Genomic DNA, 25856 nt, shown 5'->3' with positions numbered 1-25856 from the left:
AGGCTTGGATGGTCTCTTCACAGCCGCACTACCTGACTTGGGTGGCAATGGAGAATTAGTTTGTTGCCTTCGTCCCTTGTCCTGTGTTACACATTGAGTGTTATTCTGGGGCTTACTACTTCCGTCCAACCTTACTTGAGTTTTTATATGTGCTTTTGTTGAGAAAATATTATCTAGTGTTACCTGCTCAAAATGGTCTAGCCGGTCAGAGAGCTTGCTAATTCGTTCCTCTATTGGGGACAGAATTGATCGAAGCAACCTTTCTAAGTCAGGAAACAGGTTGCAGAGAGGTGGTAGCTTGCCATCCATTGGCAAGCCAGTCTCTGAAGAATTAATAGTACTAGGCTCTGGGCTGTCTAATAGCACAACATCCCCCTCTTATGGTTTCCATGCTACGGCTTACTTCAGTGACAGCCTTCCTAGGGCACGTACTTTTACTTACTTTTCTAAGTTTGTGTGGGGGTTTAGCAGAGTAACATTTTCTAGATGCAGTAATCCTTTTTCTTTTTGATCCAAGTTTGAATTGGGGCAAGGAAACCTGGGCACATGATTCTGCTGTGCATGTCAGAGTCAGTATGGCTTACACAAGAAGAAATTATTTCAGCTACAGTACCCTTGTTTACCTCGTTGGTGGTTACATCATGACTTGTTTCAGCTACAACAGGCAGATTTACTGAAGATAAAGGAATTACCAGTGCAGGATAAATTTGTACAGAGCACTTGTCTACAGGATTTTTAAGAAGTTCAATAGACAGTCTACGCTCAGCACGCCTCTCTGCAAGTGTTATCTCTTTATCAATATTTTGGGTCGGCCGGTTAAAAAAGAATTTATCTAAAGGTCCAATTACTAGTGGGCCAACCTCAGCCGGTGGGGTCGTCAGAATAATACTACTTGGGGAAACAGGCATAGTTGTGATCACCAACCTTATTACAAAACACAATGTTAGGCACTTATCTGTCACAGCAATTCGCTTGGTACTATATGTTCCGTTAAGGGCAATGTCAGAGGACTGGCCCAGCCCGGCCTCCCTCTGCCCCTGACGGCCACAGACGGTCCCGCCCTTGTCCCGGGCTTCTCCCGGCGCACTCCCGCGCAGCGGTGGCGTGACCCACTTAAGAAGTTATTAGGACAAATAGAAATGGGTCTTTTAATCACCCGGTGCTCAGGTGGGCGGGGCTAGCAGGGAGAGCGGGCCAGGTGTGCTCAATCGGCCGGCAGGGACTCCTGTAACATTGAGTCCCTGCACTTGCTCGCAGCCCTGCTCGGCCCTTTCTGCGCCCTGGGTAGTCCTTGGCACTTCACAAAGTCTTTGCAGCGAAGCGGGTCCCCCGAAGCGGGAACCGCGAGGTGTTGGAGGAAGAAATCCGGAGTTTGAAGAGCAGCACACAGAGCAGTCCAGCGGCAACAAACAGCTCAAAAAAACAGAGGGTCCCGCAGTACAAAGGATGAGGTGGGTCTTTTAATCACCCGGTGCTCAGGTGGGCGGGGCTAGCAGGGAGAGCGGGCCAGGTGTGCTCAATCGGCCAGCAGGGACTCCTGGAACATTGAGTCCCTGCACTTGCTCGCAGCCCTGCTCGGCCCTTTCTGCGCCCTGGGTAGTCCTTGGCACTTCACAAAGTCTTTGCAGCGAAGCGGGTCCCGCGAAGCGGGAACCGCGAGGTGTTGGAGGAAGAAATCCGGAGATTGAAGAGCAGCACACAGAGCAGTCCAGCGGCAACAAACAGCTAAAAAAAAACAGAGGGTCCCCAGTAATAATCAAAAATATCATAAGGCACAAATTGAAAAGAGAGCCAGAAAAATTGCAGAGTCAGGATAGGGAGGTTAGTGGTCAGTTAGGATGGTAAGGCAGAGAGAGTGAGGGGTAGAAGTGGGTGGAGTTGGAGGGGATGAGGGCTCAGGGTGGACAAGGGAAGGGGGGGCAAGGAAAAGTGAAGGTGGTAAACAGGGATGGGGAAGTGACGAGGAGGAAGGGCGAGTAAGGCTGATAAAGAGGGCAGATGCATCTAGGGTCGGACAGATGTGGCCGGTGGAGAAGAACAGATAGGGATTAGGGTCCCCAGTATTTATTGTGGAGTTGTAGTTGGAGTTCTTTTTTGAAGCTAGAGTAGGAAGGGTTGCAGCGAAGGTCAATTGGAAGGGCATTCCAAATGCAAGGAGCGTTGCTGGAAAAGGATCATGACTGAGTGGTTTTCTTTTTTAGAAGGGGGGATAAGAAGGAGGGTGTTAGTACTTCTCAAGGAACGGGAGCAGCCGGCTTTAGTGAGTTTGTTAGCGAGGTAGGTCGGAGTGTTCTGATGGAGAATTTTGTGTGTAATGCAGGCTGTTTTGTAAGTGGACCTACCTTCAATGGAGAGCCATTTAACGGTTTTAAGGGCAGATGTGGTCGAATCGCTTGCAGTCTGTGGTAAGCCTAGCTGCAAGGTAAAGCACAGATTTAAGAGGTGCTAGGTGGATCTTGTGAATTCCGGGGAGAATGGCATTGCCATAGTCGATGCGAGAAAGAACAAGGGATTGGACTGCTAGTTTGAAATCATCAATAGGGATGAAGGGCTTAATTTTCTTAAGGTGGGTGAGTGAAGAGGGCTCCTTTGGCAGAATTGTTGATGTGTACCTTGAGGGTTAGGGGGTTGTCAAGGGAGATCCCTAGTGATTTGACTGAGGAGGACAAAGATAAGGAGCAGTTGAGGGCATGGAGGTCTGGGATCCAATTCTGAATGGGGAGCTGGTTATTTTTAGGGGAAAAAATAATAATTTCAGTTTTTTTAGGGTTGAGTTTGAGGTGGTTAATGTGGAACCAGGCTTGAATCTTTAAGAGTGTTGTTGAGGTGAAGGATGTCAGCATGAGTTTTAATCTTATAATAGAGTTGGGTGTCGTCGGCGTAGAGATGGTAGTTGATCCCGGCTTGTTTAAGAATGAGTGTGAGGGGTTCCATGAAAAGGTTAAAGAGAGAGGGAGAGAGGATGGATCCTTGTGGAACTCCTAAGGAGATGGAGGTAGGGTTAGATAGGCAATTTTGGACTTTGATTTGTTGAGAACGGTGTTGTAGGTATGAGACGAACCATTTGTGTGTCGTACCATTCAGGCCGAATCGATCTCTAAGAACATTGAGTAGAGCAGAGTGGTTTCTATGCAAGCTACTCAAGGGTAGGAAGAAAAGCTTTATAGTTCTCTAATTATTGGCTGCAGTGGTTGTCCACTGCACCCAGTAGGTACAATCAACTGACCGTGACAATGGCACTAACGCTGCCTTAAGGGAATTTCTTTGTATATGGTTGTAAAAAGGGAGACTACTGCAACTCACAGTGAAGGTAGCCAATGGCTCAAGTGAGCTGATCCACTGTCCCATTCGGTATGCTGTAGTGGGTGGAAGGTAAATGTGAGCTGCACAATATCAGACTACTTAATCGATAAAGAGGGATGACAGAAATCCCAAGGACTAAGTACATTAAACATATAATTTCACTAAAATCAAAAGATTCTTGGCTAACAACAAACCTAAACTAGCATTTACAATGCAATAGGTCTCGCCTTCGAAAAAGTTAGAGCTATTGGCATTGTAAATGACAAACTTTTTATTTATGTGTTGGTTTTGAAAACAGATAAATAAATGGCATGGTCATTTACAATGCCAATAGCTTAATCTCTCGCAAATGTGCAAGACCTATTGCATTTGCAATGCAATAGGTCTCGCATTTACGCGAGTTTGAGCTATTGACATTTCAAATAACAATGCGTTTTATTTATGTTTCAAAAACCAAAACATAAATAAAAGGTCTCTCACACTGCTGTCTCACACACACTGCTGTCTCTTTTACAAACTCTGCTGTCTCTGACACTGCTGTCTCTTTCACACACCATGCTCTCCCTAGAACACACACTGCTGTCTCACACACACACACACACACACACACACACACACACACACACACACTGCGGTTTCTCACACACACACACACACTGCTGTTTCTCACACACACACTGCTGTTTCTCACACACACACTGCTGTCTCTCACACTGCAGGTGTGGGTTGTGGGTTTTCAGCTCATGTCTGGAGGGTGGGCGCTGCTGCGTTTCATGGCTATTTTTTTTTTACATACTCCCCAGGGCATTAGTGATAGCTTCAGAAGCTTTTGTTTTGGGGGAGGGATGTTGGGGGTCAGATCTCAGCCCAAAGCCCCGACTCCTCTTCATGACCTTGTGCCCTCATGCCTGGTAAACGCAATTGGCTTATGATTTGGTCTCTTTACTCATCGTCTGTACAGTAGATCTAGTACTCATATGCAAGTGTCCTCATAGTAATTTGAACGAAATGTAAAGCTTTCAGTTACGAAAACTTTGAGAGAACTGTCTCCAGAACACCATAGTCTCTCTACTCATCGTCTGTACAGTATATCTAGTACTCATATGCAAGTGTCCTCATAGTAATTTGAACGAAATGTAAGTGAATGAGATAACATAAAAAAATGTATGTTAGTAAACTCATGTAAAAAAAGAGGAAAGGAAAACGTGTAGCAATCTAACAACGTGTAAAAAATGTCATATGTACACAAGCGTTGGTGGCGCTTAGCCTTAACTTGATCCTGTATTAACAACTCGCATATAACCACAGGAAAACGAATCATGATTTATGCATAATATATTCATAAATAACACGCAAATTCAATTTGATCATTCAGCCCACCAGGTTTAACGGTATTAAGATGCCTCATCCAGAATGTCTCTCTTTGGGCTATTCACACGTTGGGATCCACATGGGGTTCAACCAACACCTGCTCTAGTACAGTGTACCTCAATTGAGGAATGGTGTGTTGCCTCTCTTTCCAATGTTGCGCCAAACTAGATTTCTCGTTCCCTAACCTTATGTTTGATTTATGCTCAGTGAGCCTGATCTTAATTTTCCTTGTGGTGCGGCCTACATACACTAGGCCTACATACACTAGGTCACACCGTCGAGGAGAGAAGTATGTGTTTTGAAGCAATCTATGCTCACACCTAAGATCAAAAAATGTATATTGCGGAGATGGGAGTTAATCGAGCAGGAGGAAGATTTCAGAACAGTATTTGTTGACACACCAATCTTTGCACTGTCAAGATCCAAAAATCTTAAGGAGCTGTTGAAATATAAAGAAACTAATGCAATTCAGGAGAAGGCTAAAGGGATGCGTAAATGTTTTAACTGTGGACACTGTGGAAATGTACTGGTGGGAGACACATTTACACACCCGCATACAGGGCAACAGATTAAACTCAGACACACTTCTGACTGCAACACGAGCTCAGTTATATATGCTATTAAGTATCCGTGTGGCCTAGTGTATGTAGGCCGCACCACAAGGAAAATTAAGATCAGGCTCACTGAGCATAAATCAAACATAAGGTTAGGGAACGAAAAATCAAGTTTGGCGCAACATTGGAAAGAGGCAACACACCATTCCTCAATTGAGGTACACTGTACTAGAGCAGGTGTTGGTTGAACCCCATGTGGATCCCAACGTGCGAATAGCCGAAAGAGAGACATTCAGGCATCTTAATACCGTTAAACCTGGTGGGCTGAATAATACAATTGAATTTGCTGTTATTTATGAATATATTATGCATAAATCATGATTCGTGTTCCTGTGGTTATATGCGAGTTGTTAATACAGGATCAAGTTAAGGCTAAGCGCCACCAACGCTTGTGTACATATGACATTTTTTACACGTTGCTAGATTGCTACACATTTTCCTTTCCTCTTTTTTACATGAGTTTACTAACATACATTTTTTATGTTATCTCATTCACTTACATTTCGTTCAAATTACTATGAGGACACTTGCATATGAGTACTAGATATACTGTACAGACGATGAGTAGAGAGACTATGGTGTTCTGGAGACAGTTCTCTCAAAGTTTTCGTAACTGAAAGCTTCATTCCTCTTTCTATTAACATTGTTTGGGTGTTAATGTTTAATTATTAAAATGGATTTGCACAATTCTGCGCTGGACACGATTAGAAGCATTTATATTTTTAAACTAAATTACACGTTTTGGAGAATTGTGAAACATTACGAAAGTGAATGGAGGTCGCGAGAAAGGGGGCGGGGACGCCCGTCCGCTGTTGATGTCGGGCGTTAGTAAATAACGTCCCGGCATGCTGTGCCGATGCTCAGCGTTTTTCACGACTCGACCAGGCGGTGTTGATATTGCTCACGAATCGGCAAGAAGACTAAGGTAGTGTATGGGGCGAGTACCATTACGGCATCGGATTGTTAAGTTTTTGAAAAGCATGGAAATGTAAAAACACATGTAGTGAGGTTTGTTCTTGTCCCTTAGGCGGAACAGCAGTTAATCAGAGGTTTCGAGCTTTCGTAGTGACAGTAGGAAGTAAGTAGCTGTTTTGCACAGGGTGATTAGAGGTACTTGATATTTAGTACTGGCATATTTATGTTAGTTCCTTTTGTTTTTAGGAACAGTCGTTTATTAGCGGAATTTGAGTAAAGGGGACACAGTGCGCGTGTGGAGGGTACGATTTATTTTTACATATTTTTACACATTTTACTTGTTCACGTGACACAGACGTTGGGTGCACTAGACTAAACTTGGTGGCATGTATAGGGCATGCCACAGTCGTAACTATTATTTAATTGCTTTGACAGCTGGCATGCTTGGATAAAGTGATATAATGCATCTGCATGAATTAAAAGTTTGTGTGTTCACTTATTGTGTAGTGCATGAGCACCAATCGAGGTTTAACAACAGTACATATATAATATTTCAGAAACATGTATACATTGTTACTTTTTTCTCATACAGCATTTCCCCTGACGAAGATGCTTAGGCATCGAAATGCATTGGGAGTCGTCGCAAGTTCTGATGGAATTTCTTATTTGTATTTGCATTAGTTTGGCATTTCTCAGGAATGAGTGAATAATATTTTCAATGAAAACCAATTGTTAATATATTTGCGAAGCAAGGCTGAAAAAACTATGCATTTTGTGAAAATCAGTACAGTAAACAGTCAATGAACTTTAATTATTGTGGTTATTTCTGTTGTTCATCAGAGTAATGATGGTTCAAAACAAATCAATGAATGTTGAAATTAATACTTTTCCATTAAGACAAATGGTAAAAATGAGTGGTTAAAATTTCGCACCTGAGCAAGCTCGAACAGTGCACTCCTGCACTAGACATAGTTGTGTCTGATAGTTCGTTTATCTCAGCTAACCACTCAACAAGCGCGTATCAGCCAAGTAAGCTTGTGACGCAAACTCGCTCACTTTAAATTAGACCTGACTTTTAGCAAGGTGCATCTGCTGTTTATAGGCCCATAGATATTAACGGGGGAATTCAACTTCAAGGAAGTGGTTTTGCTTTAAAAGTAAGTCATGTGGCTACAAGTGCCACATGACTGTTCAAAATACGTGAAGCTCTTCCTGGGAGACCATATACAGCCAAGGACTGCGTATGCAGACAGCACTGCTGCGGTGACCATAAAAAAAAAATGTCAGATGCCCTGCGATAGCTTCCAAACTTGACGCCCAGTGCTGAAGGGACAAAAACAATACCAACTGAACATATCTTACAACTCTCAATTTTCTAACGCAGCAGGTGCTTCCTAGGGAGTAAGTGGGTGGTTTACTTTCACAACAGTGCATGTCACGCAAACACTTATCACATATTACGCAAGAGTGTATTTCCATAGCTAAGTACTCAAAAACATGGTTTAAAGCGGGGAGATGGTTAAAAGTTGCCATACCCAGTCACCCCCACATCACGAGAATTAGGGTAGGGACATCTTTGCTTTCATCATAATATAGAGTGTAAAATAGATTCTTCAAACAATCACAGTTTATAAGCCCAGGCTTTACGACCACAAATGTTTCCACACATCCAAAATAGTTTATGCTGACATTTTTTCTGTTTGCCCATATTAACGATATAAACTGTATATAAAGATTTAACATACGACTCCCGTTAGCTGCCGTCTCATGTTTGCCGCCTTCAATCAGATTTGGCTTTTTAGCCAACAAAACGTTACCTGATGGGATTTGTTTGCCTCTATGGAAAACGGTAGAAACGAAATTACAAACCCCAGAATGCAATGCGCAGCTGGCTAAAACTACAGAAATGCTCGAACGTGCCACGCAAGACATGCGGAGCCACTGTCCGCTGCGGAACAGACGTCTCTCAAGGCATTTGACTGTTGGTATATCTCAGTGAATAAAGTCCTCAGTGAAAAAAATATTATAACTAAGCTTTGCTAACACTTGTCATTTTAGTCATGCGAATAAGACATTATTTTATTCATATGTGTAGAGCTAGGTTAAATAGAAAGCCTGTGACTCAATATCAAAGCACCAAGTATATTCTGCAATTAAGAAAAGCAACGTTTAAAGACAAAATACAATGGAAAAATAACATGCGCTGAGCAAGTCTCCGTATCAACACACTTCACATTCACACATTCCTGATCCTCAAGCCAGCCCTGCAACCAAGGTACACCGAAAACCAGGATTGCGGCATAGAAGAAATGAGAGGGCAGGCTTTCTGTTGTTGTTTCGCCGCCTGGTGAATAGAGGAGTGTCAACAAGTTCAGGGTACTGGGATCACTCTATATCACTTCATTAGCAGAATGCAAAGGCAAATGAGAATCGGAGATAAACAAAACCCTGTTAACTCGTGGATAATAAGTGGATGAGATTATGGCGTATCGGCCAGAGCAACAGTGTCATGCTGTTAAAAATAAGCAAAGGTGTGCGCGTCCGCCGCCGCTCCACCGGTGGCACGCACCCTCCCACTGCCGCTCGATCCTCTGTCTCTACGTGCAATCTGTCTGCTTTGGTCCCTTCCCCCTATTGTTCTGGAGACTGCCACTGGCGAAGACTTTTCAGGATCTGTGCAACCCCCGGCTGCGGCCCTCAGCATCTTTTAAAAGGAGCCCCGCCATTTTGTGGTATTGAACGCAGCCACCCGTCTACCTCATGTCTGGCTGGATCTGGGGCTGCAAACGTCGAATATTGTGTTCACAAGCTTGTACCTTCCTGCAATACAAACTTGTACCTTACTGCACTACACCAAAACCACTGAAAACTGACAGAAAGAAGAATAAATACACACCGACTATGGAAAGAAGCTGTAGCCATTGGCATATAATATAACACGATGTTGCAGTCAGTGTTTGGCTTTGTACCTTCGAAGTGCGTACAACAAAGGACGCCTCTTAGAGAGAATACAGTAAAGAACCTGAGATCATATTATCCACGGGAGGGGGGAGGCGGCTTGGCGGAATTCACAGAGCTCTGGCAGAGCAAACAGTTATGTGCTGATTTAAAGGGCTGTCACTAAAAGTTGCTCAGGGCAGTGGGCTTTCCACTGCCTCTTTCCCGCCTGCCTCTTCAGCCACTTCTCACGGAGGTGACCGGCGCCCCCCATGACACATGATCAGCAGGACGCAGAACCAGTCATCCCTCGTCAAGTGAGTGCCGCAAACGGTGGGGGAAGGGGCCATGTTAGGGAACCGCCGTACTTGCCAGTGCTAAGGAAACCAGAGTTTAGCGGGTTTAGCACTTTGTCAGGTGCGCTGCAGGGATCCCAGAGCAGCGGCTGTGATTAATTTCTTGATGATGTTCACACCCGCCCTCTTTCTCCCACTGCGCCAGAGTCTCCCTAACCGCGATTTCACAGTATATCTGCCTGTAAAATGCAATGATTGCCTACTTTATCGACTCATTTAAAGATTCTGATAATTGACCTCTGAAGGATAATATGATGCAGCCCCACCGGCCCAGCTGTGATCTCTTGCCCTCGCCATGCCCTCCCGCTGCACCACGTTGCTCACGGCCGAGGCGAGGGGGAGGGATGCAGACAAAGAAGAGTGAATAGAAATGAGAGTGGCGACACAGAGAGTAAAGAGAGGTGCTGGCGTAAAAGGTTTATCTTCTTCTTTATGGAGCCATCTGTTTCACCCCATAAAGATAAGAAACCTTTTACCACAGCAGTCAGTCAAGGAAGCCAGTCTCAAAGGGACGGCTCTAAAAGACAAAAAGAGTACGTCACCAGGGCCTCTTTTCCAATGGCTGGCCACCGTTTAGCATGAACGGTTACGCCAGCCAATGGAACGTACTTTAACTCATTAAATCTCGCCAGCGAGACTACACGTGCGCAGCCTACTCTAGCTGAGACCTAAAAAAGGAGAAAAATATAAAGAAGTTGTGCCATTCTGTAGGAGTATGCATATATGTGCAAGCCTATGGAATGATGAACATAGTTTTACATTTTCTGATCCAAGGTGGCAGACTCCAACTAGCTCAATTTGTTTTTGTTTTTTAAGTTAAACTTTAAGAGTGAAAGTGGTTTGGGCAAAATAGCAACTGCCGGTTCCGCCACGCCATCTCCCCCCTTGTAAATATAAAATAGAATAATCAAATTGTAAAACTGCTTAAAAGGAAGAGTGGCAGAACAGTGGGTGAGGAGTGTGTGCTGGAAAGCAAAAAAGAGTGTGCAGGGGCAATGGAGCAACAGAAGTGTGCAAAAGTGTGTATTGTACTGCGCAGTGGCTGCTGCCAGGCCCTCCAAAAATGATAGCATGTTTTTAATTTATTATAACATCCATAGTGATTAGGAGAGCAACAAAGGAGCGGGTGGGGGTGTCGAGGGGTTGGGTGGAGAATCAAAGCACAGGTAGTCAGTATCTGGGAGGAAGTGGGACAAGGGAGAGAGCAAGAAACTTCAACACTCAATAAAGTAGCACCCTAAACGAAAGCTGTGGAAGGATACACGTCTACCAATCAAAAATATAGCAGAGTGCATGCTTCTAAGGAGAGAAACAACTAGACTAAGGCAACCCAACGAATAAGAAGCATGCAAGAGAGTCAAAAAGCCAATCAATGAGTGTGCTTCATGCCCACTAGGTTTTTTGAATGGTCCCGAAGGGGCTTTCGTCTACAGATACCTAAAGGGTGTCCAGTAGACCAGACCTAAAAATTTCCTTTATTGATGACCTGTTTTGAATGATAACATCTCTCATGCCAATATGTCTGGCACTGGCCGCTTTAGATGCCACTGTGGAGACTGTGGGGTAGCGGGGTTGGGGGCGTGGGGATCCCATTTAGCCTTCTAATAGCACGTGGAAAAAGGTTATGAAGGCTTAAGGACAAAGGGCCCCAAATGTCACAAAAAAAGGACCTGAACCAAAGGAGGGGAAGGAAGCCATGAAAGGGGACCGCTAAATACTTAAAATGTACACTGCATGAGCAGATTCAGCAAAATGCACATGCCAGCACTGGTAGCAGTGTAACTTGAAAAGCAAACCCTGGTGTCCTGGCACGTTGTTTTTCTTGTACAAGTCTCCTCTGGGAGGAGGCAGGGTGACCGTAAGTACAAGCACTGTACGAAAGTAATTTCAAGCGGCTTAGACAGCAGGGGTGGCTTGCACTGATGCAGCTATGTCTGATTGCACAAGACACAGTTACAGGAATCTATCACACCCTCCTATTCCTTGAGGCTAAACAGCTCTGCAGAGTTGAGCTAAATAAAGCAGACTACAAGAAAATGTGTAACATCCTTTACTGGGAGGACGCCAGGAGAGCAGTGATGAAGCAAGACACTGAAGCAATACTTGGAACAAAGTCTTGCAATGTACTAGAGCAAGGCCAATCAAAGGCCTTGGCAGGCCCACTCCAGAACAAGACATCGCCCCCTTGGGAAGCCTCTCTCCTGGCACAGGCGGGGTCTCATGTCATTTTATCTGACTGCTGCAGGCACCATCACAGAGCAGGTTCAAACAATGAGTGGCAGCAGTGCTGAAACAGAGCATGAAACCGAGAGCCAAGTGAGAGAGGCACCAGAGGAGCTCCAGGACACGGACTGTGCAGGAACCAGATCATTTTAAAAGCAAGCAGCAGTCCTGAGGAACTTTGCAAAGCACATTTGCTTTCTCATTAAAATGGACTTCGTTTTCAACTGTGACCTTGTAGAGACCGATCGCCCAAGCCAATAATTTAAGTTCCATGAAAGCTGTTTATATCTATACCACTGGACAGAAAAGTCCTCCTGGGCGACTGGACAGAAAAGTCCTCCGGGGCGACATCAACAGAAGAGCAACTATCAAGTAACCTTCTCCCAACAACCTTTCATGACTGGAAATCACTTTAAGAGGGCAGTGCAACAACATCACAGCAGTGAATAAAATGGCCACCTTAATTTTTGGCCATCGCAATAAGGATGGAAAGTGGTAAGAGTAATGGTTCCAGAGCATTAATACTCCAAACATTTCCCCAGGGGCCAAAATGTATGGTTTGAAGTGTGACTGAGACCACACTGGTGCCAGAAGGGTAGGCACACTGGTGGAGGGGGTAGTTAAGTGGGCTTAACTGGAGTCTGAGTTCTTGTGAGGGTTCCATTCCATGCTGCCCTCTACATGAAGCCCCTAGTTTGAGAAGCGATGCAGATTTCACAACACTGTGCTATGCTGAATCTGAGTCGCTGTTGCCCTGCCACATCCTGAAGGGCCTTCACTGCTTGCTATCACGATCTTTGGCAAATCAAGTGTAAAAAGGAGGTAACATGCTTATTGAATTGGAATTAAATAGAATCTGGGGCCTCACAATCGCTGAATGCCATTAGTTTCCCATCTGTAAACATTTGTAGACCACATGATCGCCGAACAGCATATTGGAGGACCTCTCATTTGAAGTCCAAGGCTCAATGCAGATTAACTGTTGCTCATTACGTGTAAGCTTACTAGGCTACCTTCATAAGAAAAGACGCAGATCTAACCGGTCAATAAATAGAGATGAACCTCATGGCTGTACGAGCTAACACTGCATACATCATGCACATGACAGAAAAAAACAAGCATTTTCAATGCAATAGGTCTCGCATTTGTGAGAGTTTAAACTATTGGCATTGTAAATAACAATGCTTTTTATTTAGGTTTTTAAAAAAATCAACAAGTAAATAAAGGCAGTCATTTACAATGCCAATAGCTGAAACTCTAGTAAATGGACATGTTTATTATAGATAAGTTAACAATGTATGATCATGCACAAAATTAAGGGCAAGTTTCATCAGGTGAACATCATACTGAGAAGACTGGGGAAGAGCAGGTGGGACAAAGGTTGGCCTGCTACTGCACAAGCAGCCAATGTATGCAAGGTGGTGAGAACAAAAACTGAATGAGTGAATAGCTTGAGCTTTTGTAGCATGAGTGCAGGTCACAGATTATGAAGCTGTCTGGGCAACCAGTAAGGGCAGGGTAGGAATCATCATATTTACGTAATGCGATTTGTGACAGGAGCGAGGAGCTGTTTCGTGTGCTGGCATAACCACATCTGGTGAGTTTCTTACTTAATTAGGCGGCAGCTCCCAGAGGGAGATATTTATGGACCAGGCAGAGGAGTTTACAGTTAGAATGCTTAAATGCGGAAACAAGGTTATTACCCTTCACTTCAATTGTTAATTGAACAGGTCAATAAATGTCCCAACAGAAGAGCCTTGTTTTCTTCTAATTTGGACTAATGTAACCCACAGAGTGGTTGACCTCCTAGGGGACATGTTGCTACGATCCAGACACTCCAAAACAGAGTACCTTGGCTACTACTGGACCTGCCAAACAGAAATACCACATGTAAAAGTGTTGTGCTCAACAGTCCTGCTTTGATCCACATTTAACGTATGCACTGCTGGACAAAGGCCTCCATGAAACAGTCAATCACTTCTGCTTTTTTTTTTAATTAGACATCCTGTTTTTCTCAAGATGAAGCCACATAGGACACACGATTTTGCATGGTGAAACAAATCAAAGAAACAAATAATTAAACAAGCATGAACTTTCACAATGACAACACAAAACATGCACAATACAATAACATGTTTGTAACGTGTGTGCCCTCAAAGGTTCTCTTCAGTACTCTCCTCATATCTGCACAGATTGATCAGTGCCGGTTGGCACAGAAGAGGACACATCCTCCTCAGAATGCCATGACTTTTGCAATTGCATAGTTTGGGCTCTGAGATCCAGGGTCATGTTGCAAGACAATCCGGCAGAGATTCATAGGGCATTGTTGCCGCATGAAAACAAGCAGTGACGAAGCCAAAAGGTCTAGTGTTGGTCGCCAGTCTTTTGGCTTTGCCAAAGCTTGTTTTGTGTTATGACGTTTTTTGTTGGAAAGCTGCAAGTTCCCTATCAAAGAAAAAAAATCTAAAAGCAAGAATATTTTTGGGGGTCTTAAAAAACACAGCACCAGAGTAGCCCCAGCCAGAATGCGGTCACTCACTGCAAAGTTAACTAATGCTGTGATTGCGCCGAGTGATGCTGTGGTTGCACTGTGGTTGTGCTGTGGTGGTGTTGCTGAGGTGGTGCTGCTGAGGTGGTGCTGCTGAGGTGGTGCTGCTGAGGTGGTGCTGCTGAGGTGGTGCTGCTGAGGTGGTGCTGAGTGATAATGTGGTGGTGCTGAGTGGAGAAGTGTGGCTCACTGTGGAGAAGTGTGGCTCACTGGTTAGAGGAGGCAGACCTGTAAGCAGAGGTCAGCCCGGGACCAGGGTTCAATTCCCGGCTCGGCGGGGTCTTGAGTCCTAAAATATCAATGGACTCGACAATTCTCGCTCCGGTGCCTAATCGATTCACGGGTTCACACTCTGCGACTCTGGGCAATAGCTTGCTTAATCTCCACAACGGCCCCTCGCGGCGGGATGCCTGGCTTTCACCTTGCGGATACCCTGCCGGGGTTATCTCACAGGGGAATACCAGGACGGGTTCCCTAAGCAAGCGCTTAGAAACCGCTCGGTGATTTGAGCTATATAAATTCCTGTACATTTACATGCTGAGTGATAATGTGGTGGTGCTGAGAGGTGCTGTGGTGGTGCTGTGGCGTTCAGTGTTGCTGTGGCGTTCAGTGATGCTGTGGTGCTGCGATAGATAGCTAGAGTGAGGGCGATAGATAGCTAGAGTGTGGGGGGTGCGTGGGGTTGGGGGGTGCGTGGGGTTGGGGGGTGCGTGGGGTTGGGGGGTGCGTGGTTGGGTGCGTGGTTGGGTGTGTATGAGAAGGAGGTGGGTAGAAGAGAGGGAGGGTGATAGAGGGAGGGCGATAGGGGTGTGTGTGGCTGTGTGTGGTTGTGTGTATGAGAAGGAGGTGGGTGGGAGGGCGATAGGGGTGTGTGTGGCTGTGTGTGGTTGTGTGTATGAGAAGGAGGTGGGTGGGAGGGCGATAGGGGTGTGTGGCTGTGTGTGGTTGTGTGTATGAGAAGGAGGTGGGTGGGAGGGCGGCAGAGTGAGTGAGGGCGGCAGAGTGAGTGAGGGCGGCAGAGTGAGTGAGGGGGTGTGAGGGTGGGTGGGGTGTGAGGGTGAGGGGTGGTGAGGGTGTGTGTGAGGGTGAGGGGTTGTGTGAGGGTGAGGGGTTGTGTGAGGGTGAGGGGTTGTGTGAGGGTGAGGGGTTGTGTGAGGGTGAGGGGTTGTGTGAGGGTGAGGGGTTGTGTGAGGGTGAGGGGTTGTGTGAGGGTGAGGGGATGTGTGAGGGTGAGGGGATGTGTGAGGGTGAGGGGATGTGAGGGTAGGGTGGTGAGGGGATGTGAGGGGGTGAAGGGATGTGAGGGGGTGAGGGGATGTGAGGGGATGTGAGGGGATGTGAGGGGATGCGAGGGTGAGGGGATGCGAGGGTGAGGGGATGCGAGGGTGAGGGGATGCGAGGGTGAGGGGATGCGAGGGTGAGGGGATGCGAGGGTGAGGGGATGCGAGGGTGAGGGGATGCGAGGGTGAGGGGATGCGAGGGTGAGGGGATGCGAGGGTGAGGGGATGCGAGGGTGAGGGGATGCGAGGGTGAGGGGATGCGAGGGTGAGGGGATGTGAGGGTGAGGGGATGTGAGGGTGAGGGGATGTGAGGGTGAGGGGATGTGAGGGTGAGGGGATGTGAGGGTGAGGGGATGGGATGTGAGGGTGAGGGGATGGGATGTGAGGGTGAGGGGATGGGATGTGAGGGTGAGGGGATGGGATGTGAGGGTGAGGGGATGTGAGGGTGAGGGGATGGGATGTGAGGGGATGTGAGGGTGAGGGGATGGGATGTGAGGGGATGTGAGGGGATGTGAGGGGATGTGAGGGTGAGGGGAGGTGAGGGTGAGGGGAGGTGAGGGTGAGGGGAGGTGAGGGGTTGTGTGAGGGTGAGGGGTTGTGTGAGGGGTGTGTGTGAGAGGGGTGTGAGGGTGGGTGGGGTGTGAGGGTGGGTGGGGTGTGAGGGTGAGGGGGTGTGTGGGGGATGTGAGGGGGAGGGGATGTGAGGGTGAGGGGGTGTGAGGGTGAGGGGGTGTGAGGGTGAGGGGGTGTGAGGGTGAGGGGATGTGAGGGGGTGAGGGGATGTGAGGGGATGTGAGGGGGGTGAGGGGATGTGAGGGGGGTGAGGGGATGTGAGGGGGGTGAGGGGATGTGAGGGGGGTGAGGGGATGTGAGGGGGGTGAGGGGATGTGAGGGGGGTGAGGGGGTGAGGGGATGTGAGGGGGTGAGGGGATGTGAGGGGGTGAGGGGATGTGAGGGGGTGAGGGGATGTGAGGGGGTGAGGGGATGTGAGGGGGGTGAGGGGATGTGAGGGGATGTGAGGGGGAGGGGATGTGAGGGGGAGGGGATGTGAGGGGGAGGGGATGTGAGGGGGAGGGGATGTGAGGGGGAGGGGATGTGAGGGTGAGGGGATGTGAGGGTGAGGGGATGTGAGGGTGAGGGGATGTGAGGGTGAGGGGATGTGAGGGGATGTGAGGGTGAGGGGATGTGAGGGTGAGGGGATGTGAGGGTGAGGGGATGTGAGGGTGAGGGGATGTGAGGGGGAGGGGATGTGAGGGTGAGGGGATGTGAGGGTGAGGGGATGTGAGGGTGAGGGGATGTGAGGGTGAGGGGATGGGATGTGAGGGTGAGGGGATGGGATGTGAGGGTGAGGGGATGGGATGTGAGGGTGAGGGGATGTGAGGGTGAGGGGATGTGAGGGTGAGGGGATGTGAGGGTGAGGGGATGTGAGGGTGAGGGGATGTGAGGGGATGTGAGGGTGAGGGGAGGTGAGTGGAGGTGAGGGTGAGGTGAGGGTGAGGGGAGGTGAGGGTGAGGGGAGGTGAGGGTGAGGGGAGGTGAGGGTGAGGGAGGTGAGGGTGAGGGGAGGTGAGGGTGAGGGGAGGTGAGGGTGAGGGGAGGTGAGGGGTTGTGCGAGGGTGAGGGGTTGTGTGAGGGGTGTGTGTGTGAGGGGTGTGTGTGTGAGGGGTGTGTGTGTGAGAGGGGTGTGAGGGTGAGGGGGGGTGTGGGGGATGTGAGGGTGAGGGGATGTGAGGGTGAGGGGATGTGAGGGTGAGGGGATGTGAGGGTGAGGGGATGTGAGGGTGAGGGGATGTGAGGGTGAGGGGATGTGAGGGTGAGGGGATGTGAGGGGGGTGAGGGGATGTGAGGGGGGTGAGGGGATGTGAGGGGGTGAGGGGATGTGAGGGGGTGAGGGGATGTGAGGGGGTGAGGGGATGTGAGGGGGGTGAGGGGATGTGAGGGGGGTGAGGGGATGTGAGGGGGGTGAGGGGATGTGAGGGGGGTGAGGGGATGTGAGGGGATGTGAGGGGGGTGAGGGGATGTGAGGGGGAGGGGATGTGAGGGGGAGGGGATGTGAGGGGGTGAGGGGATGTGAGGGGGGTGAGGGGATGTGAGGGGGGTGAGGGGATGTGAGGGGGGTGAGGGGATGTGAGGGAATGTGAGGGGGAGGGGATGTGAGGGGGAGGGGATGTGAGGGGGAGGGGATGTGAGGGGGAGGGGATGTGAGGGGGAGGGGATGTGAGGGTGAGGGGATGTGAGGGTGAGGGGATGTGAGGGTGAGGGGATGTGAGGGTGAGGGGATGTGAGGGTGAGGGGATGTGAGGGTGAGGGGATGTGAGGGTGAGGGGATGTGAGGGTGAGGGGATGTGAGGGTGAGGGGATGTGAGGGTGAGGGGATGTGAGGGTGAGGGGATGTGAGGGTGAGGGGATGTGAAGGTGAGGGGATGGGATGTGAGGGTGAGGGGATGTGAGGGGGAGGGGATGTGAGGGGGAGGGGATGTGAGGGTGAGGGGATGTGAGGGTGAGGGGATGTGAGGGTGAGGGATGTGAGGGTGAGGGGATGTGAGGGTGAGGGGATGTGAGGGTGAGGGGATGTGAGGGTGAGGGGATGTGAGGGTGAGGGGAGGTGAGGGGAGGTGAGGGTGAGGTGAGGGGGGAGGTGAGGGTGAGGTGAGGGGTTGTGCGAGGGTGAGGGGTTGTGTGAGGGGTGTGTGTGTGAGAGGGGTGTGAGGGTGGGTGGGGTGTGAGGGTGAGGGGATGTGAGGGTGAGGGGATGTGAGGGTGAGGGGATGTGAGGGTGAGGGGATGTGAGGGTGAGGGGATGTGAGGGTGAGGGGATGTGAGGGTGAGGGGATGTGAGGGGGGTGAGGGGATGTGAGGGGGGTGAGGGGATGTGAGGGGGGTGAGGGGATGTGAGGGGGTGAGGGGATGTGAGGGGGGTGAGGGGATGTGAGGGGGTGAGGGGATGTGAGGGGGGTGAGGGGATGTGAGGGGATGTGAGGGGGTGAGGGGATGTGAGGGGGTGAGGGGATGTGAGGGGGGTGAGGGGATGTGAGGGGGGTGAGGGGATGTGAGGGGGGTGAGGGGATGTGAGGGATGTGAGGGGGTGAGGGGATGTGAGGGGGAGGGATGTGAGGGGGAGGGGATGTGAGGGGGAGGGGATGTGAGGGGGAGGGGATGTGAGGGGGAGGGGATGTGAGGGTGAGGGGATGTGAGGGTGAGGGGATGTGAGGGTGAGGGGATGTGAGGGTGAGGGGATGTGAGGGTGAGGGGATGTGAGGGTGAGGGGATGGGAGGGTGAGGGGATGGGAGGGTGAGGGGATGGGAGGGTGAGGGGATGGGAGGGTGAGGGGATGGGAGGGTGAGGGGATGGGAGGGTGAGGGGATGGGAGGGTGAGGTGGTGTGAGGGGGTGTGAGGGTGGCTGAGGGTGTGAGGGTGAGGGTGGGTGAGGGGGTGAGTGAGGATGAGTGAGGGTTGTGCACAGAGGAGACGAGGAGGGTGAAAAAAGGAGCCATTGCTGGGACTTTTCTGGTAAAATACTTGATGAGAACTCAGGCCAGTATAATGCGGTCTTCTGCGTGCAAGTCTGTCAAGTCATGCCGTGTTCGGCAGTGGTGCGAGTACGGTGAAAAACTGAGCCATTGCTGGGACTTTTCTGCTGACGAAAACGTAAAGAGGAGGTGAGAAAGGAGGGTCCGGCTGGGAGCTGGGAAAGAGGCTAAAAGGGCTGAAAGGGAGGGGAGAATGCACGGAGCGCATTCCAATGAAGTCTGGTGCGAGGCGTGGGGGGTTCCATATAGTAGCAGTTGGCCAACTGTTGGCGTGGTTTATTTGCCCAGGATAGCTCGCTGGAATCCGCATATGATGCAGAGATGTGTGCATCCTGCAGGGCTCAGGTTCAAGATACTTGCAGGGCCGACGCTGCCTTTCATTCTTCTGAGATGGGTAAATGAGTGCCGCCAGCTTCGTACTAATAAAAACACTTTGGATTGATTAGGCTAAGAAACCTAGCGCCTACAGCAGGCTAGCGCTATACCGACACTAACTACATGGTTCATCATTACCACTGATTTCCAGTTATCAGGAAGAGAAGGAGCGATGATTTGAAGCTGTCACCGGAAACAAATCAATTAATAGCCTACAACAAATCCCTGCTGCACGAGGAGCGGGAAAGCTGCCAGGAAATCATTTATTCAAAGCAACGAACGCCAGACCGGCACCAAGAGCGTGCGAATCACGATTTTCAAACCTGTCCGCTTTCCTCGGCCTTACTAAACATTCTGCGCAGACAAAAAATACACATGTGTTTCCCCATCTCCAACGCTTAGGGAAAAAATTATTTGCTTGCACAAGTCTACTGCATAAAATAAAGTTACTAAAATTACCTCACTGAAGCTATAATATTTACAAAATCATAAATGTTGGAATAAATCGCCAAACGCAACACAATTTGTAGTAAAAATGTTGACAAAAATTAAAGCATTTTGCAGCAAAATAAACAAGCATTTCAAACAAAAGCACAGCGGCGCGTTACGATCATAGTAACCTAATACAGGATAAAGAATTGTAAGGTAATATTTGTTCAAAGCATGGGGCATTAGAAAATATGATGGTTGTGTTGAATTATCAGGAAGGTGAATTAAAAGCGAACCCCCAAAATATTTATTTTATTGTTAAATTAGAAATATTTGGTAGCAAGAGCAGAGCAGGGAATGACACACTTGGAAAGCAGCCTGGCACAAGGATGGCATGGTTACTTAACGTGTCAGTATTCGGTATGTACATTTGAGGGTAAAAACACGATGGACATTAACGTAAATGAAAGTTTCATTCTGTGAGGTGAATTCACATCCAGTTTACTTCTGACAGTCCTGCTGCAGCTTCGAACCCTTCCCGTCCCATAGTAGGGCTGAGCATAACCCTGCTGTCCGCCGTGTTTACCAAAGATAAATCTAATTTCTGGAGTGCGGGCAAATTTGGAATTGGACGTAAGGAAAATGTCCACGTACATTTCAAGATGCCCACAAGGCAAAATCTAAACTGAAAAGGTTACTGGGCAGATATTTTCCATTTACTGTGACGAAAACATAAGTCAGTTAAAGAGAATACAAAACAACAAGCTCTCTGCATTGCTGGGGAAGGGGGGGGCGCAGACGGGGAGCAGCAACCTTTGATGTCTGTAAGATAGACAAATGCCAGCGCCAGTAAGAAAGAAGTGGAAACGCGAGACACGGCCGATAGGCCGTGAAAGTCCGGCCGTCCGGCCGTGGGTTGTGAATAAATTAGGGGAGGAGAAATGCCCGAGGCAGAGCGCATGCTGGGGGAAGCTTGTGGGAGGGAGGCTGGTGGCTTTGATGTGCATTGTGCACGCGCTTTTTTCACGGGCACAGCGTCAAATCGCCACCGATGGTTAAGCTCTGGTTAAGCCCCAATATCTCTTGCAAGCTCAATGCGCAAGCGCATTGACAGACTCGACCTAAAAATGAGACTGACAATAACGGAGGAAAGGATGAAGCCCTTACACGCAAGTATATTATACATATAATTTCAGTAAAATCAAAAGGTCTTGGATACCCCCCCCCCCCCCAACAAGAGGGCACAAATACCAAAATAATTTGTGTGGTGTACGGAGTAGGTTTCTATTGAATTAGCAGTGTGTTCTTAACCTGTAGAGCTCCAAATGGGATAAAAGTTCTTAGACTTAAACAACCACTATAGCAACATGCTGCCAGGAGAACAAAAAAGATTTCCGCACCTTTAGCATGGACGCCAGACTGGCCACGTGCTCGATCAGAGCGCTCTCAGACTCCTTGTAGGTCAAGCAGGTGAACTGGTATTCCTCTGGATCAAATGCATCAGCTCCTTGCTGCTCCACATCATTCGCAACCCCCTCGTAATAATCCTCCATATCACAAGGATACTCGTCTTCGTCATCTTCATCACAATTGGGATCATAGTCTTCTTCGTTGCTATCTGAACCCTGACTGTTCATGTCCACTGACATTTTATTGTTCCGCCTACGTCGAAAGCAACAGAAGACCTCCCCCACCCACCTGCACACGTTACTGTTTAGTGTTCATCTGATACTTCGCCACACTAAAGAGAGGGGATAAAAAAAAAAAACAACAATCAGCAAGTTTAAGAGGACAATACTACTTATTCACGTAAAACTGATAAACATCAGCAGATGCTGGGTATTCTAACTCCTTCTCAAACTGATGTCCATCAGCAACTCTTAACCCCTCTTAACCCCATTCTCAATCTGATGACAATCAATTAAACAGCACTGATTTGTGGGTGTGTTCGCATGAGCAAGAAAAGCAGTACACAGGTTTTTTGGTAAGACAATGTTGCGACCCACATGCATTTGAATTTGGGGATACAAGACCGACGCATTTGTATCAGTAATCTCAAATTCGATCAATCAAAAAAGTATAAAAGTATCTATGTAGAGGTTCTTGTACAGCACAAACCTAATTTATAGACAGACACTGAAGAGATCTAATCAGATTCCAAAGTAATTAGCTGCTGGAGTAGTCATGGCAAAGTGGGAGGGGGAATGGAAGGTAAAATGCAAGACATCTGAGCTTAAGCAGGTTTCTTAGTCAGTTCTTCAAGAACACTATTGAGTTAAAAGAATTTAACCTTACTTGACTCAATAAAATAGTTGCTGGAAATCTATGTTCCGCTGAGTGTGCAAATCAGATCAGCATATCTAGGCTTAGCCATCACACTCCCCTGCATAGGCACTTGGTGACATTGAAGCACGACTAATAGAAGCATATGAATGCTGGAACAATGATTCAATTTCCACTGCCCCTAAACCTAACACAATAATATATCCTCTATGGAAGCTTCATGGTGAGCAGCCATGCAGAATGTGGCTCCACCCTCGATGCAAATTGCAAAACGTATGTTTACATTCAGCGAGGCCATCTAAACCTTTGCTTTGGCCTCAATGTTTTGCCTCACTCCCTCATGGTTACCAAATATGCCCATGTCAGAGCTTGACAGCATACTTCATCCCCAATGCCTCTAGCACTCAGTTAAATGTAACAATGAAACCCTTTCGGAACCGGCTTTCCTGTTACCACCTGTTCAATAACTGCCCCAATGCTAAAAAGGAGAATAAATGCAAGTCGTCAGCAAGCTGGTCTACAGCAAGAGTCCGTTAAGAAGTCTCACTTACTAGATACGTCTTCACCTTCCAACCAATGACTGTTAACCCCTCCTGCACTCCCAAACACTACAAGAAAAAAAACATGCACGAGGGATGACCTTAGGAAATGTTGTCAAAAATCTCACACCTGCCTTCTGCATACCCCCTTCATTCTCCAGCACAGCCCATCCCCAGTACATGAAAACCTAACTCTGCTGTACCTACATATCCCCCATACCACATCTGAAGCTTCACCTATATACATTTTCTCTCTGGTATTCCTCCAGTTTGACACTCTTCCTCAGAACAGCATTAAAAAACATCAAATACCTTCAACTTGAGCATTTCTTGCCATAAGCACTGCATGGCTAGTTTGACTTTGAGAACGTGCAACACAGTCACTCTAAAGATCACCATACAATGTATGCATCATCCTGTCCTTACCCCGCCACATCCTGTTACTGGTTAATGAGAACTAATAATGCCTGCTGTGTCACCTTCAGTATAACAACTGCATTCCTGTTTAAAAAGATTATATTCAAACAAATACAAAACCAAACATTTCAAAAATACAACAGCATTCCAACATATCAATGATACGCTGTTCAAATAATCTAACATGCACATGCTGCTGCACAGACAGACCGTGTGCGAACATAGCTGAGCAAGCATAGGCCGCAGAAACACCAAGTACTTGGAGCTAAATGATATGCGTCTTATGATGGGCATCTTAAAATAACCTGGTCAGACACGAAAGTGGGGGACTGGATTACTTGCAGCTAAGTTGCAGAGGCTGCCTGCAAGCAAGTGTAGAGTTGAAGTTAATTTATATGGGCATCCCAAAAGGGCAGTATCAATGAATAGGGTATGAAAACCAAGGTCCATGACTATCTGTGCAGAGTCAAACAGCAATAAACAGGTATGGGGTGGCCCCAGAGACTAAGTAAACAACTCAAAGTAAATGCTTCTGGAAACAGAAAACTAAAAAGTATGAGTGCATGGCAAATTTACACTTGTGATAATCACACACAAAAAGATTGCTATTCCTGCCTGTCCTCTGAGATGAAAATAAGGATGGCCAAAGTTAAGAGTGGCACAAGGTAGACAGGGCAAAAGCAAGGAACTGATACCATAAGGGAAAAAAAACTTCTTGGCTGACATTAAGTGATTGCAAACTCCAATACCTAATATAACTAGGTGTATTTCAATTGATTCCAATACTGTAGAGGACAACTTATAATGTAGACGTAATATCCCCAATGATGAGAGCACCCCTATCACTTTGTACTCAATTTTTGTGAATAAGTAAAATACCAGACTTCTGGGGGGTGGAATTACTATCGCCGAACACCCAAAACGTTTGGGTAAAAGGACAAGGTTTCCTGTTCATTTTGTCCACTGGACAAGTAAGTCCAAACCTCTTGGCTGCCAGTTTGCGGCAGCATAGTAAAGTTAAATGCATACCTTCACTGTTAGGGTGAGAGCATTAACAAAATGTAGAGAGCTGAAAGCTTAGTTTGAATAACTGGCAGGGATTCCAATAAAAAATGTTATACATGTTTGCAAAATGTAACAATGTATGGCCATTTTTATTGCACCCTGATACTATTTAAATGCATGTTGAAGAAAGCAGGCCCGATTTACGATTGATGGCTCTCAAATAAAATGTACCGAAAAAAATCTGTAACTTGGAGAGAAAAAAACAGACAAAAATGGACAAAAGATCGACAGTTTTGCTAAACAATCGTGTAATTTTAAAGAACATTAAATATGATTTTTCTAAGGCATCATTTATTGAAATATGCTTGATGCATGCCAATATTTTAGAAAAAATTATGGAGTGAGCGTCACGCCATTATGGGCAACGAATAAAAAAAATGAATTAGGCGCCCCTATTTATGTAAAGTGACCGGCAAGTCTATGACGCAGCATGGAAGCAGATTTAGGACTTTACAGAGGGAGGTGTAGAAACCTGGGGCAGTTGTAAGTTTCTAAGTTTACTCTTAGCAATCTTTATATTTGCTCATGTGAAAAACTGCAAAGCAGGCACAAATGTACTTGTTAAACATTTTCCCTGTATCCCAAACGTTTTTTGGGGAGGCTCATCCCACCCGGGAAGACGTTTTACTCCAGTTTTTGTCATGAGAATAGTGGAGACCTTTTCTGGGGTGGACAGGAACTGAGGCATAGTGAGATACAATGATCGCCTAAGAATCCCATGACGTGGTCAAGAAGAGAAGGTCAAATTGAGCGGCCATGCTGATTAACCCAGACTGCTAGTATATTCTGTTTTTCTGTACAACAATGTTTTGTGAAAATCGAGTCAATGCTAAAAATAAGTTTCCCAAAGAGGTTTTCAAGACACTGCCTCAGAAACCAAAGTAAGTTAAAGAGCAATAGAACAGCTGGAACAATGATACATCATGCACACTCTTATAATCACAAATCTGGCATAACAAAGTGCTGCCATATACAAAATCCCATCAGAAAGCTACAAGCTAGCCTAAACAGAGCGCATTCATAAACAGAGCCTCTGTACACACAGAAGTAGGGCGCTGGTATTCTCAGAGAGCTGATCAAATGCGAACACTGTCATAATTGGATACCTCAATGCATGGCTCCTAAAAGGAAAAGTGAATTTTTAATCATGAAAGATTTCTGAAGCGTCTCGTCCCATGGACAGGCAGTTTTTTTTTTTTTTTAATCAATTTCCACAACCGTAATGGGGATACTGGTGTTAGTTAAATTATTCTTGAACGAGGTTGGGAATGGAAAGGCAGTTGGTTCCGTAGAAATTCTGGCATACAAATGGATTAGTTAATGATGATTCTGGCTGCTGGATACCGAATTTAAAGAACAGGAAGCTTAGACCCGAGGTTTATGGTCACATATTTTGCAACATTGTGTGGTTCATGTAACTCATCCAATTTGATGGTCACCCTCTTCAGCGTGCATGAAAGACAACACCAGTACTATTAAATATGAATGTACACAAACCAGAAAAGGACAGCCGAAGTAAAATTATTCATCTACTGTTTAAGCCTAGAACCAGAGTAGCTATAATGAGATAGATGCACGTCTACTAAGCAACAGAATTCTGAAGCATAAACCCATGCCCTCACCACATGTCTTAGGATACCAGTGATGATAATAGATATGCAAACTCAGT

General features: G+C 47.1%; 1 protein-coding gene across 3 annotated transcripts in view; it reads right to left on the bottom strand.

Moving 5' to 3' along the window:
* The window catches only part of ARIH2 (ariadne RBR E3 ubiquitin protein ligase 2), a 335731-nt gene that overhangs the window by 185378 nt on the left and 124497 nt on the right, over positions 1 to 25856 (bottom strand). For 2 of the 3 annotated variants that reach the window (XM_086939316.1, XM_086939318.1), the window contains exon 3: positions 21284 to 21624. In XM_086939316.1, the coding sequence (XP_086795442.1) occupies positions 21284 to 21532 (249 nt within the window). In that variant the 5' untranslated portion in view covers positions 21533 to 21624. Of the gene's footprint in view, positions 1 to 21283; positions 21625 to 22717; positions 22775 to 25856 lie in introns of all 3 variants that reach the window. The other variant, XM_086939317.1, reaches the window with a different exon arrangement.

Source organism: Lissotriton vulgaris, chromosome 9 (assembly GCF_964263255.1).
Source record: "Lissotriton vulgaris chromosome 9, aLisVul1.2, whole genome shotgun sequence".
NCBI classification, from domain to species: domain Eukaryota; kingdom Metazoa; phylum Chordata; class Amphibia; order Caudata; family Salamandridae; genus Lissotriton; species Lissotriton vulgaris.
Note: the sequence above shows the minus strand (reverse complement) of the source record. Positions and strands in the feature narration are given on the sequence as shown.